The 19,203-nt window shown below is 35.8% G+C and overlaps 1 protein-coding gene across 1 annotated transcript in view; it reads left to right on the top strand.

Moving 5' to 3' along the window:
* LOC127160590 (T-complex protein 1 subunit beta-like) overlaps positions 1-18,942 on the top strand; it is a 30,623-nt gene extending 11,681 nt beyond the window's left edge. The window contains exons 9-21 of the mRNA XM_051103227.1: positions 1,421-1,501; positions 5,971-6,030; positions 6,108-6,219; positions 7,259-7,335; positions 7,367-7,488; positions 7,543-7,745; positions 11,200-11,300; positions 11,379-11,506; positions 11,580-11,683; positions 13,499-13,680; positions 18,339-18,438; positions 18,517-18,658; positions 18,749-18,942. Coding sequence (XP_050959184.1) covers positions 1,421-1,501; positions 5,971-6,030; positions 6,108-6,219; positions 7,259-7,335; positions 7,367-7,488; positions 7,543-7,745; positions 11,200-11,300; positions 11,379-11,506; positions 11,580-11,683; positions 13,499-13,680; positions 18,339-18,438; positions 18,517-18,658; positions 18,749-18,779 — 1,443 coding nt within the window. The 3' untranslated portion in view covers positions 18,780-18,942. The remainder of the gene's footprint in view (positions 1-1,420; positions 1,502-5,970; positions 6,031-6,107; positions 6,220-7,258; positions 7,336-7,366; positions 7,489-7,542; positions 7,746-11,199; positions 11,301-11,378; positions 11,507-11,579; positions 11,684-13,498; positions 13,681-18,338; positions 18,439-18,516; positions 18,659-18,748) is intronic.
* The last annotated feature ends 261 nt before the right edge of the window (positions 18,943-19,203 follow it).

Genomic DNA, 19,203 nt, shown 5'->3' with positions numbered 1-19,203 from the left:
AAAAAGTAAGTAAAAAAAAAAAAAAAAAAAAGGTTATCCACATGTTTGTACATGTATGTTCTCATATATGGCTCATTCAAACAGTGTTATTACAAATATGTACATACATGTTCACATATATTAACTATCGTTTTATATACATGTTCATATATGGCCATATATCACATTTCTATATGGGTCCTGTTGAAATAAGATGTGGAAAGAATCCAAGCACAGCAGTCTTAATTTTTTATTAAACAAAGAACACAAAAACCAAACACTCAGGGCACAAGAACAGAACAACCAGCGTATTATGTGATGAGAACTGACAAGAAAATACAAACACAGTGAGGAGCGTCTCGCTGCAGCCTGCGGTGGACATCAAACCCCGCCCACATCCAAGTGTGACGTCACAAACCACGCCCGTGTCCAAATACGTCACATTCATTCATTTTGAAACAGGAAGAAGCATCGATAAGAAGATTATTTGTATTGTTTGCTAACTGCTAAAAAAGAAGAAGTTGTTTGCCGTGTGGGTAAATAAAAAATATATATTTGGTCTTTACCATAACTAAAAACATTGACACCTTTTAAGAATGTGTTCGTCGTTGTGTTCATGTACATAAACAACAGTTCGGCACACTTAGTATGTGTTTTAAACTTCACACAGACACGTTATTACTTAGTCAACAACAAATATATATTATATGTGTGCGTACGTGGGTTAGATGAGTGTTGTTATGTGTGTGTGTTTGGGGGGGACAGTGTATAAAAAATTGCATGTTCACGTGCGTCACTACCGGTGCGACCACAGTATAAAAGGACACCGGTAGAACACAACATTCTCTTCTTCGTCTTCACTGACCTTTTGTCTGTATACAAAGCTCGAATTCGAATCGAAGTCTTGCTATACCCGAATTTGCATGAGTGTGCTCGCCTCTCGGACATTAACAACGCATTCGCGGCGGCGGCTCCGTTCCACCTGATTCCCGGGGAGTCTGGTGCGTGGGCGGAGCGTGTTCAGCTCCCCAGGGGGTTCAACATGTGTTGCGCGTTGCGATTGTTAATTTTCTGCCATACTCGAGGGTATGGACAGAAAATGAAGAGGATAGTGTAGCCATCTGAAGATGGTTATAGTTTTTTGCATTATTTATGTGGTTAAGTGCAGCTGTCTGAGGCTAGCTGTGTGTTAACCTGTCCCTTTTCATAGAGCTGTCTATCTGAGGATAGCCAGGTGTTAGCTCGGTGACCGCTCCCCTTCCTAGGGTTTCTAAGTAGCGGTTTTGAGTGAGCACATACCTTCCAACACATGTCTATTCTCTGCCTGGGATGTAGGTAGACACCCATTCTTATGTGGACATAAAGTGGTTGTTTCCTTTTCCTCCAACACTGTGATTGCTCCCATGAGCCCCTGCCTGAATGGTGTCTTCTCCCCTGTTAGGTGAAAGGTCCTGACCCACTACAGATGGTCTGGGCAAATCAACAGAAGGTCTTCAAAGTACTATCTCAGGCCTGGAACCAGGTGGGTGAGAGATGGCTTTATGTGTCATCTTTGCTGTATCTGTGGGACCTGCTGGTGTGTTTCCTTTCAAATTGTCTTGATCTCATACATTTGGCCTCTGGTCATTGACCATGGTTATAGTCTTACTTGCAAGGATCTCTTCTGTAAGACGATTGGGAAACTCTCTGGTCCTATGGCATGTGTGCTATGGTCCTACTGCAGGTAACTCTTCGAACTGTTTGCCTGATCATTCAACTATTCATTCAACTGCTCAGACTCATGATTTGGAACATATATTTTTCCACCTAAACACAATCAGTCAAAATGGTCCAAAGTCTGTGCAAAAATGCCTAAGCATTTTAAAATATTTTGGGGACTATTCCAAAATTAACTCACAGACCTATTGCATGCACTTTTCTATATTTCTAGCGACCTAAAATGTAATTAATTCCATTGATTTCAAACGTCTCCGGTTACGTATGTAACCCTGGTTCCCTGAGAAGGGAACGAGACACTGCGTCCTCTAGTCTCGTCACCATGCTTCGGACGTAAGCTTCAGATGAAGAAGTGAATGTTGTGTTCTACCGGTGTCCTTTTATACTGTGGTCGCACTGGCAGCGACGAGACGTGCCGGAAGTGACATCGTAAGCTGTCGCCGGCCAACTCTGTTGATGTTTTTGTATATAGACTTCAGACTTCAGTTTTTGTATATAGACTTAAAGCATCCTTGCTAAATAAAAGTATTAATTTCTATAACCTATTAATTCTATAATAATGTATATATATACACACACACACTGACTCCAAGCTTTTGAATAGTATAGTGTATAATGTTACAAAAGCCTTTTTATTTCAGATAAATGCTGATCTTTGGATCTTTCTATTTATCAAAGAATCCAGAACAAAATTTACTCAAATGCTTTAAATATTGATGATAATTAGAAATGTTTCTTGAGCAGCAAATCAGCATATTAGAATAATTTCTGAAGGATCAAGTGACACAGAAGACTGTAATGATGTAATGATGCTGAAAATTTAGCTTTGATCACAGAAATATATTACACTTTAAAATATATTCAAATAGAAAGCTTAAGTGCTGTGTTATTTTGGATCAAATAAATGCAGGCTTTGTGAGCAGAAGACAAAAAAACAATACAAATCTCAAATCTTACTGTTCAAAAACTTTTGGCTGGTAGTGTATATTTTTGCAACATTTTAAATTGAATTATTTTTGTAAAATAATAAATATAGCTGCAAGCAGCAATTGCGGGGCCAAGCACAAAAGAGGCAGAATGAGGAGCTAAGCACGGCAAGGCGCTGTACGAAAACAGTTTTGTCTATCGACACGAAATCCATAACTTTGTGTCAGGACAGTCTGAAGATGATTTGAGTCAAATTTGGTGAAAACTGGACCAACGGTCTAGGAGGAGTTCGAACAAGAAGGTTTTGTACATTAATCAAAATTGTGGAAAGGAAGTTCGACCAACTATGGTATAATTGGTATGTATGTTGTCGGCTTGATCCAAGGGGTGTTTTGGTACCAGTTTCATTACAATAGGCTAATGCAATCAGAAGTTATTAGCATTTTTGGAAATTCCATTATTAATGTTTAATGAATGGTGTATTACTTCTGACCAATAGGTGGCGCTGTTACCAAATTTATGTGGTGTGGTCAGTATGAGGGGATAATGGCACATACAAAGTTTGGTGCGAATATGTCAAAGCTTTGCGGAGATACAGCCTCAAATGCAGTTTGGCATCTTTCTAACAAATTCGTTGATGTGCTAAACAAAAACCATTTCGTCTATTGACAGGAAAACCATAACTTTTTGTCAGCATGGTCGAAAGATGATCCGAGTCAAATTTGGTGAAAATTGGACCAACGGTCTAGGAGGAGTTTGAAAAAGTAGTTTTTCAATATTAATCAAAATGGCGGACAGGAAGCTCACCCAATTATGGTATAATTGGTATCAGTGTTCTCGGCATGATCCAAGAAATATAACAAGACCAGTTTTATTAGAGTAGGCCAATGTAAACTAAAGTTATTAGGATTTTTGGAAATTTCATTATTAATGTTTAATGATTGGTGTATTACTTCTGACCAGTAGGTGGCACTGTTACCAAATTGATGTGGCGTAGTCAGTGTGAGGTGACAATGGCACATACAAAGTTTGGTGCAAATATGTTAAAGTTCTGCAGAGATACAGCCTCAGATGCAGTTTGGCATCCTTCCAGCAAATTTGTTGATGCACTAAACGAAAACCGTTTCCTACTAAGCATCGACACGAAATCCATAACTTTTTGTCAGCATGGTCTGAAGATGATCTGAGTCAAATTTGGTGAAAATCGGACGAACAGTTTAGGAGGAGTTCGCAAAAGTAGGTTTTCAAAATAAATCAAAATGGCGGACAGGAAGTTCATCCAATTATGGCATAATTGGTATCAATGATCTTGGCATGATCCAAGGAATATATCAAGACTAGTTTCATTAGAATAGGCTGATTAAAACAAAAGTTATAAGCAGATTTTTAATTTCGTTATAACTTTTGACCACAAGATGGCGCTACATCCAAACTTTTTGAGTACTGTCAGGGCATGGTGCCGAAGACACATACCAAGTTTCGTAACGATATGTCAATGCGTTCATAAAATATAACATTTTTGAACAAAATTCAATATGGTCGACACTCAAAATGGCTGACATGGGAAAATTGGATATGGTTGGACTCAGCATGATACACCAAATCTGAAGAGACCAGTTTTGTGATTTTTGGCCAAACCATTCAGAAGTTATAAGCAAAAAAAAACATTTTACATATCTCCTGACCACTAGGTGGCACTGTGCTGAAACACTGCAGGTAGCCTCAAGTCATGCTTGTTATGACACACACCAAGTTTGGTCTCAATACACCAAACCGTTGCAGAGATATAACCTCACATACATTTTTGTGTGCTTTTCGTAGAAATCATTCGTGCGTTATTCGAAAACGGTTCGACTAATCAACTTGAATTCCATAACTTTTTGCCAGCATGGTCTGAAGATGATCTGAGCCAATTTTGGTAAAAATCAGACAAACCGTCTAGGACGAGTTCGAAAAAGTAGGTTTTATGAATAAAAATTTATAGAAAAAAAACTAAACCTTATGATTTTTGAATTTTGGACTTAATTTGACTCGGCATGAGCCAATGATTCAGAGGAAAAAAGAATTTTGATTCTGTGCCTTACGGTTCAACTGTTATTAGCATAAAATGATTGAAATTTTGGACAAGTGGTGGCGCTAGAGAGTTTGAGTTAGAGACTCCAAACTTGCTGTGGTTAATGATGAGACTGTCCTCTATCAGTGTGCCAAATTTCACGCATTGCACCTTCGGTGCTTGGCCCCTAATAATTTAATTAGAAGGGTTATATTGACCTATTAAGATTTTGCTTACATCTACATTATTAATATATATTTTGTTATATGTTATGAAAAAGTTTTCAGAGGTAGATCAATAACAGTTACATTTTTAACAATATTCCGAGTGTGATTTATAAGATTTGTTCATCTTGAGTTGGCAAAAAGTTGATCATGCTGATTTCAAAGTTAAGGATTCATTAGTTTGAATATATATATATTCGTTATACACGTTAGTTGATAATTCCGTATGCTTTATTTTTGACAAAACATCCCATGTTTCAGTAGTGACAGTAATGCTTTGGTAGCGACCACATCACATTACAGAATTTTAACTTGCATACTAAAACACTACTAAAACATACTGAAAATAAAAATTGCATAACTGTACTAGAATTTTGCTTATTTCCCCCAAACACTGAATTATGTGTTCCCTTTTGTACTACCAGTGTTGGGTGTAACTAGTTATTAAGTAATTAGTTAGTGTAATTTAATTACTTTTCCCTTGAAAAAGTAAAGTGAGGGATTACTCTTATTTTTTCTGTAATTTAATTACAATTACTTCTTATGTCATTGAACTTAATACTGTGTATAAGCTGTAGAACATTTATATGCAATGCAATAGTGGATTTAACATTAAAATTTAAAGTCTAACCTTAAAATACATGCTTTTCATGTGCTTTAAATACTTTGGTGAGTTAATAAAAATATTGGTAACACTTTAGTGTCACATTCTGACTATTAACTAGTTGGTTATTAGCATAAATATTACTGAGATATTGGCTGTTTGTTATTACTTAAAAAACACATATGAATTATTTTGGAAGACATTATTCTAAGACTTATTCTTACCAAATTCTTAAACTTTACAATTACTTGACTAAATATTAATAAGCAGTAATTAGGAGTATTATTGAGGCAAAAGTCATAGTTAACAGTTAGTGAATAGTGAGAATTGGACCATAATCTAAAGTGTGAGCAGAATAAGTTATTATATATATATAATAAGTTATATATATATATTCATTCATTCATTCATTCATTCATTCATTCATAACCCCGTCATCTGTCTGACTCTCTATGTCACAGTCGTAATTTATCGGTGCCATTGCTATCGGAGATCTGGTGAAGAGCACTCTGGGACCAAAAGGAATGGTACGACTCGCACTCACACCTCATCTAACATTACTACAATAAACACAATCAGTAATCGCTAACCTCTGACCTTACAGGACAAGATCCTGCTGGGCGGTGGGAAGGACAGTAGCGTGACGGTCACCAACGATGGAGCCACCATCCTGAAGGCCATCGGTGTCGACAACCCCGCCGCTAAAGTGCTCGTGGGTCAGTTCACATCCAACCATCACACGTCTGAGCTTTCAGGATTCACAGATGAACACTCTAAAAAAAAAAAAAAAAATAACCCAGCGCAGAACTGTTTAACCCAACCTAAACCTGTAGTTTAATTTAACTCAATTATTTCTTAAAAATTACTGTATTTCTTGCTTAAAATGAACCCAAAATAGGTTGGAAATTATCATTAATTCATATGTTCAATAAGTGAGCATTTATTAACAAGTTGAACATATAATAATAATTTGTTACATTGCTTATTAATACATTTTCACCTTTTGATTATCACTGATGCCTCTATTAATTGTGTCTTTATTTATTTATTTATTTGGTTTTTTTTTGATTGTCTGGGTTAATTTTAAGCCAGGCAGCTATATAGTAATTTTTTAAACAATAGGTAATATTTAGTTGCCCAGAAGGTTGCTGGGTTTGTTCATATTGGGTTGGGTTGTTTTTAACTCGTCATTTTTTTAGAGTATAGAAAGATCAGAAAAACATATATTATAAACATCTTTACTGTCACTTTTGATCATTTTAATGCATCCTTGATGAACAAAAGTATCAATTTCTTTTTTAAAAAAAAAAAAAACACTTGTCAATGGGAATGTATGACTGGTACACACAAATATTGTGCAGCACAACTGTTTTCAACATTGCTAATAAACAGAAATGTTTCTTGAGCAGCAAATCAGCATATTAGAATGACTTCTGAAGGATCATGTGACACTGAAGACTGGAGTAATGATGCTGAAAATTCAGATTTGATCACAGAAAATAAATTACAGTTTAATAGATATTCACATAGAAAACAGCTGTTTTACATTATAATATTTCACAATTTTTACAGGATTGTAATTATATGAATGCAGCATTGCAGGATCATGTGACATTGAAGACTGCTATTTTACATTGCAATAATATTTCAGAATTTCTACTGTATTTTCAATCAAATAAATGCAGCCTTGGTGTGCAGAAGAGACTTGTTTAGCACTACAAATCTGAATCCTTCACAAACCTCTTTTGCCTCCAGACATGTCTAAGGTTCAGGATGACGAGGTCGGTGACGGGACGACGTCTGTCACAGTTCTGGTGGCTGAGCTGCTGCAGGTACGAGCGTTTTAACCTCTTCACAGCATCTGAATGCATCATGATCGATGTCTATGTGATCCATCCTCAGATCATCATCACGGGCTGGAGGAAAGCCACTCAGGCGGCGTGTGATGCGCTCAGAGACATGGGTAGTGAGCAGAGCTGCTGTTTGTGTGTGAGAGATTTTTGGAGATTGTGGTTGAATGTAAGAGTTTCTGTCCTTAGGAGCGACGAGCTGAAGTTCCAGGTGGATCTGATGAACATCGCGCGCACCACACTCTCCTCCAAGCTGCTGAAGCACCACAAGGAACACTTCGCCAAGCTGGCGGTGGAGGCCGTGCTCAGACTCAAGGGATCTGGCAACCTGGAGGCCATTCATGTCATCAAGAAGCTGGGCGGCAGCCTCACCGACTCATACCTGGATGAAGGTCTGAACCTCACGTTTATCATTAAACTACACACAACATAGGGTTAGTTTACCACTTCAGTAAGTTAGCTATGTATAGGTTTAAAAATTGCTCCTACGTCTAGTGTTGTATGTTTATATTTATGTAGCACTGTGGTCCTGCAAGACACAACATTTTGTTCCTCACATGTAGCGGAAGGACAATAAAGCTCGACTTGATTTGACTTGATTTACAGCAGGGATTATATGTCTGTCTAAACAATTAAATATCCATAGTGCATGTTTAGGGTAACACTTTACTTGAAGGGGTGTGCATAAGACTGACATGACACCTTTATAATTGTGACATGACACATGTCATGAATATGAAGGTTTTATGTATGTTTTCTGACACATGTCATTAAGTGTCATTTGCTCAGTTATGTAATTTTTAATGTAAAGATGACATTGTTTGAGATGCCTTTGTTATGACAACTTGACATAAACCAATACATCACAACCTGTCAGTGTCTTTGTCATGATAACTTGACACTACCAAGACAACATAACCTGTCATAAATTTGTCATAAACATAGCAGATTTATTATCAAACCTAATAAACTACTTGGCTTTATTGGTTAACATTACATTGGTCATGTGTCATGTGGTCATAGGACTTTATAACACATTATAATTGTGTCATGAATATTGTTCTGACCACTTTTTTTGCAGTTGTACAAATTTAATTTATCATTAAAATGTCATTAAGTGCTAATACTCTGTCAAATAATTTTATAACAGTGTCATTAATATTTTTCTTGACCTCAACTACAGTGGTACAAGTTGAATTTGTCATTAAAATGTCATTAAGTGTTAATACTCTGTCAAATTATTTTATAACAACATCATGAATATTTTTCATTTCATAATGTGTGTTTCCTCCAACAGAAGGTCAGATAACAGACCATTTCAAATGTTGTAAAAAAGATTAACTGGTGTTAGAGAAATAAATTCAATCATCTAATAATAATAATAGTAATAATAATAATAAAAATAATAAATAAATAAAATTGTATTTTAGTGCATTTGGAGAGCGATTCACCCAAAAATTAAAATGAAAACAGTACAATGGTGGGTTAAGTCATGCAGAGTTTGGTCCATATCACTGCAAAAACATTTAATTACAGCATCCCACACATTTATATTTTCTTGACATCCTTTTTTACATCATGGAAAAGTCTACCCAAGACACCACCATAACAGTGCAAAAAAAAAAAAAATCAAAATTTTAAGAAAATCGCCTTAAATTTGCCCAAATGAAGTTCTTAGCAATGCATATCACTAATCAAAAATTTTTAGATATATTAACGGTAGGAAATTTCCTAAATATTTTCATGGAACATGAATTTTACTTAATATCCCAATGAATTTTGGCATAAAAGAAAAATCAATAATTTTGACCCATACAATGTATTGTTGGCTCTTGTTAAAAATATACCCATGCTACTTAAGACTTGTTTTGTGGTCCAGGGTCACATATTTCCAACATATATATAGCTGTCATATAGTACAAAATTGTCTTGTTAATGTCAAGTTGTCATGACAAAGACCCTGACAGGTTGTGATGTATTGGTTTATGTCAAGTTGTCATAAAGGCATCTCAAACAATGTCATCTTTGAATTTAAAATGACAACTGAGCGAATGACACTTAATGACATGTGTCATAAACATGCTTAAAACCTCCTTCATATTCATGACATGTGTCATGTCATGATTACGAAGGTGTTATGTCAGTCTTATGCACACCCCTTCAAGTAAAGTGTTACCGATTTTTCTTTGTTTTTAATTATAATGTGTGGAAGCCCATTTCCACCACTTAAAAAAAAATCATGTTTTAAAATTTAAATTACGACATACTTGGGATACATGACATACGAATTATTACTTTATTACTTATTACTTATAGTCATAAATACGAGATAAAAAGTACAATTTTGACTTTTAAAAAGTCATAATTTCATTTAAAAAGTCATTTAATCTAATAATTAAAAAAAAAAAGTTGACACATAGTGTCAAAAAACTGTCATAAAAATTTGAAGCTTGGGAGTACAGACTTAAGTTTGATCTAATTTTAAAGAAGACCCATGGCAGATTGTTGTTCAAGTAGAAAAAGTTTTAAAGAGTAAAACCAAAAAAAGTTATAGAAGTTTAAAGGACGAAGTTTACATTCCACTTTTTTTGAAAATAGGCTTATTTTTTTCTAACTTTTTCCATTTTGCACTAGCCTATTTTCAGTCGCTGCGTAATCATTGCGCCTGCTGCACCCATGGTACGGCACCAAAGTTCCTTGATTATTATGCCAGAATGAGAGTATAGTTTCTAGCCATACTGACCTAGAAAATCGCAACTTTTCATTTTCCATCTTCAGTCTTAGTACACGATGTAACTACAGAAAAGTCAAGTTCTAAATAGGAAAAATATTGTCATTGTATATGGTCATTTTTGAGCAAGATGCTATCGGTCTAATCAGATTCAATGATCTTTGCTAAACTATGCTAAAAGTGCTGCCACCAGTTTAACTCTAGGGGAGTTGGACAATGAGCCTATTTTCAAAAAAAGTGAAGTGTTCCTTTAAGTTTATGCAAATGTTTTATGAACAATATTTTATATAAAATATATATTTTATGAAATATGTTGAACTCTAAACCTGCTAGAAAATAAAAGCCATAAATCTAAAGTTGTTTTCCAAATTTGTGGTTGAAAAATGATCTTTCAGGCGGATTTTGTTTGGGCGCAGTACCAGATTTTCCCCATAAGATGCCAGCAAAACTCTGCTAGTGCACACAGTGGTTGGATTTGTGATTAGCAGTATTTTTTCTCTCAAATATTACAAGCACATGCAATTTATTTATTATTATTATTTTTTTAATGACACACAAACAAACCACACTCTGACAGCCATACCAACACACTCACACAATTATATCTATAATATGCAGAGTACTTGCTTTATTGTACAAATCTTAAAAAAAAAAAAAAAAATTGAAGCCTTGCCAATAAAATAAGTCTATTAACAAAAATTGCATCATTTTACATTTAAATGGCACTGTGATTAAAAATAGCAGTTTTAATGGGTTTCAATGGGGACATTTTTGTCCTTAAGGTGCTGAGTGTAACAATTTTTTTTTTACCTAGTGCAAAATAGATTTATTAAAGGAAATAGGAGTGAAATAGTAAAATTCCAATAAAAATACACACCTGCGCCAGAATTTATGCAGCTGACAATAACACAGGCTAACTGATGAAAAAAAAAAAAAAAAAACTGAAAAGGACAAAAATGTCCAAAAGGTCACACAAGGGTTAAGTATATCATAATTTCAACTTTATGGCATGATGATTATTTTTCTTTTGTGGCGTAAATGGGCTTCCTCCATAATGAGTACATGACTGAACATTAGTGTCTGTGAGAGTGACCGGCTCTTCCTGTTCCTCTCAGGTTTTCTGCTGGACAAGAGGATCGGCGTGAACCAGCCCAAGAGGATCGAGAACGCCAACATCCTCATCGCCAACACCGGCATGGACACAGACAAGATCAAGGTACGCCTGCCTTCAGTCGCTCAGCGTGATCGCAGACGTGATGCGCATTAGTAATGTAACGCTAGCGTGTTTCCGCAGATCTTCGGCTCCAGAGTGCGCGTGGACTCCACCGCCAAAGTGGCTGAGATCGTGATGGCCGAGAAGGAGAAGATGAAGGACAAGGTGGAGCGCATCCTCAAACATGGCATCAACTGCTTCATCAACAGGTGCTTTATCTCAGGACATGCATGTGTGGTCATGTGACGTATGTATGAGTGGTCATGTGACACGTGTTCTCAGGCAGCTGATCTATAACTACCCTGAGCAGCTGTTTGCAGCCGCTGGTGTGATGGCCATCGAACATGCAGATTTCGTGGGAGTCGAGCGCTTGGCTCTCGTCACAGGTACACAAATACTGTCTAGTGCACACTGTGACAACTGTATCCCAGCATGCACTGCTGTTATTTCAATCATGACATATGCGTGACTCATTCAGGACTCCACATTAAGTGTTTTCATGTGCATTGTCATTCAGACTAGTCCAAAATGTAATTTATTTGTGTAAATGTTATTTATTCTGAAGTAATTTTACTGGTCTGTGTTCTGGCAGCTCTTACTTAAATCAATGTGTTTGTGATATTTATCGCTTTAAATTTATTTCTAAGGCTTTTTTTTCCTACATAAAGGGCAACCTTTCTCCTAACCTCATTAAAAGTTTACATCATGGTTCATATCAATTTCTTACATTTTATTAAGTTAATGTAATAATATAATGTATAATAATGTAATAAGACACTATAAGGCTGTTGCCAATCAAATTAAATCACTAAATTGACATTTAGGTTAATTTGCACACAGTTTAATGAAGCTGAAATGTAGCATGAATGCATTTACACAGCAAAATTACAACAGCATAAATTATGTTTTGAGGTTTTGTTCTAAATCGTATCAAATGATTCATTCAAGAATGAAGCAAGTGTGTATCTTTATGAATGAGTCACTGAATCACTGACTCGCCCAATTCATTCAAAACTGCTAAATCATTCAGTAAGGAAACACTGCTGTGTGTTGCTCAGACTGTTCTGCTGTGGTCTTTGTTTGGAACTATTTTCAGTAACCAAATCAAGCAGAAGCAGTCAACACTGACAATATTTTGTCCAAATTGTAAGTCACTTTTTTTTAACTACACTACCAAAGGTTTTTGATCAGTAAGCTTTTTTTAAAGTTTTGTTTTTCTAAAAACAGTAAAATTGTGAAAAATTTTTACTTTTTCAAATAACTATTTGAATATCTGTTAAAATGTAATTGATTGCTGAATTTTCAGCATCATTACTCCAGTCTTCAGTGTCACATGATCCTTCAGGTTTCTTTGCTGAATAGAAAGTTCAGAAGTAAAAAATCTTTTGTAACATTATAAATGTCTTTATCATCACTTTTGATCAATCAAAAGCATCCTTGATAAATAAAAGTATGACTCAAAGATTTTAAATGGTATAGTGTATAATGTTACAAAAGCTTTTTATTTAAGATAAATGCTGATCTTTGAATCTTTCTATTCAGCAAAAAATCCTGAAAATATGTTAACTGTTTTAAATGTTGATGATAATAATAATAATAATAATAATAGTAAATGTTTCTTGAACAGCAAATCAGCATATTAACAATTTCTAAAGGAAAATAATGCTGAAAATTCAGCTTTGATCACAGGAATAAATTACATTTTAAAATTGAATTAATTTGGTGAGCAGAAGAGAGTTCTTTAAAACCATTAAAAATCTTACTGTCCAAAAACGTTTGACTGGTAGTGTACTTGTTTATGAAACTGTTGTATAAAATCAAAGTCAAATTTGCAATCATACTGGACTCTTTTGGTCGTGTTATGTTGCTAAACCAGACTATATCGTATGTTATAAATATAAAAACAATCATTCAAAACAATCATCAATCGCCATTTACAATAATTGTGATAAAATCAGAATCATTCTTGCCAAAGTCTTAGTGCTTTCCTAGTCAGATATTTTAATCGGGTTAATAGTCTGGTCAGGCAAGTCAAATTCAAGAAATGCACTTGCCCCAGACTGACAAAAGTTCACTAAATTGAGTTAGTAAAAATACTAAATATGCTGTAAACGTGCAGTAGAAATCTTCTGCATCTTCTACTGTCTTTAAATATGTGTGTCAGACTGTTTGTTGACTCTGCTGGTTTTTGTGTCATATAGGCGGTGAGATCACCTCGACATTTGACCATCCTGAGCTGGTGAAGATCGGCCACTGTAAGCTGATAGAGGAGGTGATGATCGGAGAGGACACTCTCATACACTTCTCTGGAGTGGACATGGGTGAGTGCTGGCGAAGTGCCGTTTCCACAAACAAACCTGAGGGCAGCTTGATTTTTGTGTTTGTTTGCTTGTTTTAAACATGCTACAGGTTTGCTGTGATTGTTTGTAGAGCTGCACAATTTGCCCAAAAATGTTGTGATTTATATATCAGTAATTCAACAACTATTAATCGTGCAGCTTTAGTAAACATGTTTCCTGTGAATCGCTGATGCGTGACTATGTTTCCGTGTACAGTTGAGGCACGCACCATTGTCCTGCGTGAAGCGACGCAGCAGATCCTGGATGAGACTAAGAGACATCATTTCACTCCCCTAAATTGATTTCCAGGGGCATTTTTACTTTTATGAAGGCAGTTTGTTTCTTATTAAATGTGTGCATCATCTTTTAGGCTTTTGCACTCTGATTGCAGTTTTATCAGGCGTAACTGGAAAAAATGAAAATGTAAAATCACCAATAGATGTAAGCGATTAAGCATTTATTCAATTGATTCATTCAAAAACATGAATTCATTTATGAATGAGGCAAGACGCAATTGCAATGTGAGTAACTGGATTGTTCACTGCTTGATTCAGTAAAGTATAAATGGGTCATTGAATCGTTCACTCAACCAGTTCATTCTAAATGCAGATTTATTTATGGACAAAGCAAGTGATCATCTTTACAAATGTTTCGTTGACTTGTTCACTCAACCAGTTTGTTCAAAATGTGCATTTATTAGTAACAAAACACCACTGTGTTGCTCATTAGGGGTTCAAGTGCATAGTGCTGAAACCCTATTGTAATTGTTAGAATGGTCACAAATCAGCAATCTCCACATATAACTAATCGTGCAGACCAAACCGTAAGTTGTAGAGACTAAATGCCAGACAGGGTTTCCGCGGGTCTTAAAGTCTTAAAATGTCTTAAATCGCTTTCCTGAGAATTAAGGCCTTGAAAAGGTCTTAAGTCAGAGCAGAAAGTCTTAAAAGTTTCCATGGCTTAAAATGCATTAACTGATATAAAGACAGTGAGGCAATGATCGGTTAATTAAAAATAATCATATGGTTTCATAAAATAACACTGTTAAAATACATAATGTGGGCTAATATGAAATAAACAATTTATGTACATTACATATTATTACAAATGCCTGCAAAGGGCACCAATAATTGTTGCTGTTACACTTACAGGACGAACAAATCCTTGTTTAATAGTGACCAAATATTTAATTCAAATATCCACTTAATCTTGTGATAGAAATGCTACAGCCTCTATAGTTTCTTCAACAAAAACATGTGGACATCACAACCCTTGCCAAAATTAACCATGGTTTTAAAACTGCTTAATTTTCTTTTGTGTTTTCTCTGGATGCTTGAGACAATAAAATCAATTAGACAACTGTATTAGGCCTAATATAATCATAGTCATAGGTAACTGTCTAGATCTACAACTGTAATTTATAAATAATACAATTTAATAGCAATTTATTCATTTACTTTTATATTTTCTTAAAGTTCTGTTTTGACCCTGTATAATAGGTGTTTTTTTTTTTGTTTTGTTTTTTTACTTCCATAATGAGGGAGAGGGCATAACAATACAATTTTGCTTAGGGCACCCATTTGGCCAGCAGCTGCTCTGTTTACAAGCTACTTGAAACTGAAGGAAAGTGAGGAAAAGAGGGAAAACTCAAACAAACTAATAACAACCAATTGCTAGACACTGAATTGCTGTCAATTTGAAAGTGAAAGTAAAACTCGAACATATTGCCGTATTGCCTTCCCTTCGATTATTTTTTTTTTTTCCTTAAATTTTCTTTAGTTGGTCTTAAAAAGGTCTTAAAGTCTTAAATTTACCCTCATAAAACCTGCAGAAACCCTACAGACAAAATGCATTCCTCAGATTTAATCGTGACCTTGGCGTAAGTGTTTTGTTTTTTTTTTTTTTGCAATCTAGTCCTAGGTTTTTGGCCCAATCGGAACCAAACCAGTGCAGAAAGATTCCCTGGAGAGTGAATATCAATAATTATCAAAAAAAAGTTGAACTTTCGACTTGTCGCAAAGGGACGCCAAAACATTTGAAAGGGGCAGGGCCACTTTTAGTAAAACGGCTATGAGGTATCTTTACCAAACTCAGAACATATATGTAAGAGCTCAATCTGTGGTCACAGGTTAAAAAAAAATGCAGAGTTTGACCACTTGGCGGCGCTATAAGACGGAATAAACATAAAAATGGCTATACCTATACAACCATTTGTAACCATTTGAAAATCGCTGTCTACGGTCTTGGTCCAATTGCCACAAGTAAAGGAAATTTGCATGTCTCAAAAAAACATGGCCTACGAAGTTTGAGCACCTGTTAGAAAAGGTTAACAGAGGCTGATCAGAATGAAAGTCAGCATCACATTTTTCAAGGGTGGAAACAATTGTACATTGTGCAGTGTTTTGCATGTACATGTGATATTCGTATCATATGACTGAACTCCTCATTCTGGACAACTTCGCCTCTAGAACCACTGCTGTCAGTCAAATTGTTTGTTAAATGATTGAGATGATGAAACCTACAAAACCTACTTTTGCAAACTAGTCCTAGGTTTTTTGCCTGATCGGAACCAAACCAGTGCAGAAAGATTCTCTGGAGAGTGAATCAATAATTATCAAAAAAAAAGTTGAACTTTAGGCTCACGATCACAAAGGGAAGCCAAAATGTTTGAAAGAGGTGGGACTACTTTTACAAAAATGGCTTTAACTCATGAACAGAATGAGATTTCATCACCAAACTTATGTAAGAGCTCAATCTGAGGTTGCGGGGAAAAAAAAATCGCAGAGCTTGCCCACTTGGTGGTGCTATAAGAGGGGAAAAAAACTTTTCAAAGGCTATACCTACGTAAACATTTGTCCTATTAACATGAAAATCGCTGTGCACGGTCTTGGTCCAAAATGCCACAAGTCTCTACAAGGACATTTGTGTATCTCAAAAAAGCTTGAGCACGTGTTAGACAAGGTTAACAACGGCTGATTGGACTGAAATTTGGTAGGCCTGTTTTACTCATGGCTCCAAAGGTAGGTGAGAAATTTGAAAGAAATCGGCCACTGGGTGGTGATATCGCATTTTTCAAGGGCGTAAATGATTGAATGTTGAACAGTTTTTTGCACAATATTCATATCATATGATAGAACTTCTAATTCTGGACAACTTTGCCTGTAGAAACACTGCTGTCAATCAAACCATTTGTTACATGATTAATATGTAAAAAACCTACTTTTGCGAACTAGTCCTAGATTTTTTTGCTCAATTGGGAAAAACACCACAGTACAATTCTCTGGAATCTCTAGATCAATAATTCTCAAAAAATTTTGAAATGTATCCTTTGGAGAAGGTGTAATGAGGTCATTTAGAAAGAGGCCTGTCCAAATGTACCCTAAATCCTATAAAACCTTAAAGAAAATTCGAAACTTCACAAAATCTGCTGAGCACATGATTCTAAACAAGCAAGCAAAGTTTTAAGAAGATCGGACCACAGCTGGCGCTAAAGCAGACATAAATGCTTAAAAACAATGTTTTTATGGTAAATAACTTAGATTTTCCAAAAATGTGCTTGAACCCCAGTAATTGATGCTTGCAGAAAGGGCAAAAACTGACACATTTGCTGTATTGTGTTGTATAAAATATCACATTTGCAATTGTGCTGATATTTACAAAAATGCAACTTTTGTTTGTGTAATATTGCATAACTATACCACCTGATGTAGATGTAAGAAGAAACACTTTTTTGGCCCTCCATCTTGAGTTTTTGTGGTAATTTTTAGGGATGCACGATATTATCGGACTGATATCGGAATCGGCCGATAACAACTTTAAATGTTAATATCGGCATCGGCCCAATATGAGAAATTATGCCGATAAGATGAATATGTTAACTCACATGTGCTGAGGGTGTGCTAGGGATTAGATCATGTCAGCAGTGTGGCTCATTCTTGAAGCAAAGTTTTGACTGAATGAGGAGTAGATTCACTGTTTTAAATCTACTCCTTTAATTTCGCAGGTTTAATTTCTTGTCATTCACTTTTAATCCATGTTTTCGTATCTCTTACTGTGATAAATGGTGGGTGGGGGAAATAAAATATTTAGTGGGAATAAATTAATATTTCGTTAATACTACATATTAATTTGTTCCCTTATTTTACAAATTAATAAATTAATAAATCGTAGGAACGAATTAAGAAGTTGTAGCAATGAATTACGTACTGTTCATGTCCCGCAAAGCACCCTCACAGTCACCCAGTTTAGTTCTACTTTTCTTTTTGTTTTCGTTTTGAAATGTTTTCAGATTGCGAAGTCGAAAGTGAAAGCATCTGAAGTTCGGCTTATAACATAGCAAACATGAACTTAATTCACAAAATTCATCTACTGATGAAAAAGAAGGGATTGGATGTAAACCACTCATTGCTATTTATTTAATCCTAACAAATAAGTTATTGTTAAAAACTAACTTGCCAAACAAAAGAATATGTATCGGTATCAGTATCGGCCAAAATGAGATGAAAAAATATCGGCATATTGGCAAAAATCCAATATCGTGCATCTCTAGTAATTTTAAGTGAATATGAAGTGATGTAGGTGTTCAGTGATTTGTGTAGGTCTTATCAGTCATTACATTGCATTATATGGTAAATAAGCATTATGTGCTTCAGTTTGAGTGTCAGGTGTCTGTTTTAAAGATGCAGGACTGTTTGTGTTGCAGCTGCCCACCATCATCGCTGATAACGCGGGATATGACAGCGCAGAGCTGGTTTCTCAGCTGAGAGCCACACACCAAGACAACAAGAGCACCTTCGGCCTGGGTAAGACGCACAAAATTATTTTAGCAAGCCACGTTAGCCCTGAATCTGCGGTCTGACCTCTGACCCCTGCGCTTTCAGACATGACCCAGGGCACGGTGGGAGACATGGCCACTCTGGGCATCACCGAGAGCTTCCAGGTTAAGAGGCAGGTGCTGCTGAGCACGGCCGAGGCGGCCGAGATGATTCTGCGCGTCAACAACATCATCAAAGCTGCTCCCAGGTGACGTTTCACTGCTCAGACGCAGCTCTTTATTGGCTCACCAGTTTTCTCTGTCATGTTGTTTAACGTGTTTGTTATCGTGTGTTTCAGGAAACGTGTGCCGGATCATCACCCCTGCTAAACACCCTCACAGCAGCCCGTGTATTTATTGAAAGGAAGTTGATGCTCTTTGTTTCATAGTTTCATGTGTAGTCTCACTTCCCAAGCTTCGGTTGTGTCTGAAAGTTACTGCTTTACACAATGACCTTTGACCTTTTGTTTACTCAATAAACCGTCATGACTGACATGAGTGTGTTGAGTGTGTTTGTTTAGAGTTGTCTCTCATTAAAGAAGACGTCTAACCCTTATGTCGTGTTAGTTCTCAGTGCATCTTGATTTAGATATTTGCACTGGAAAACAAGGCAAAAATACTGAAGAATATTTTTTTATTTTTTTTTTTTGCAGTGTGACCAAACAGTTCAGTAAAAGTGATTTCCATATTACTTCCAGCTTATATTTTTGTCAAATAAGTTAAAAGTAATATAAATCTGTCCAAAGTTGTGTTT

This window comes from Labeo rohita, unplaced genomic scaffold (assembly GCF_022985175.1).
Source record: "Labeo rohita strain BAU-BD-2019 unplaced genomic scaffold, IGBB_LRoh.1.0 scaffold_397, whole genome shotgun sequence".
Taxonomy (NCBI): Eukaryota; Metazoa; Chordata; class Actinopteri; order Cypriniformes; family Cyprinidae; genus Labeo; species Labeo rohita.
The sequence above is the reverse complement of the archived record's forward strand: the minus strand, read 5'-3'. Positions and strand labels throughout refer to the sequence as shown.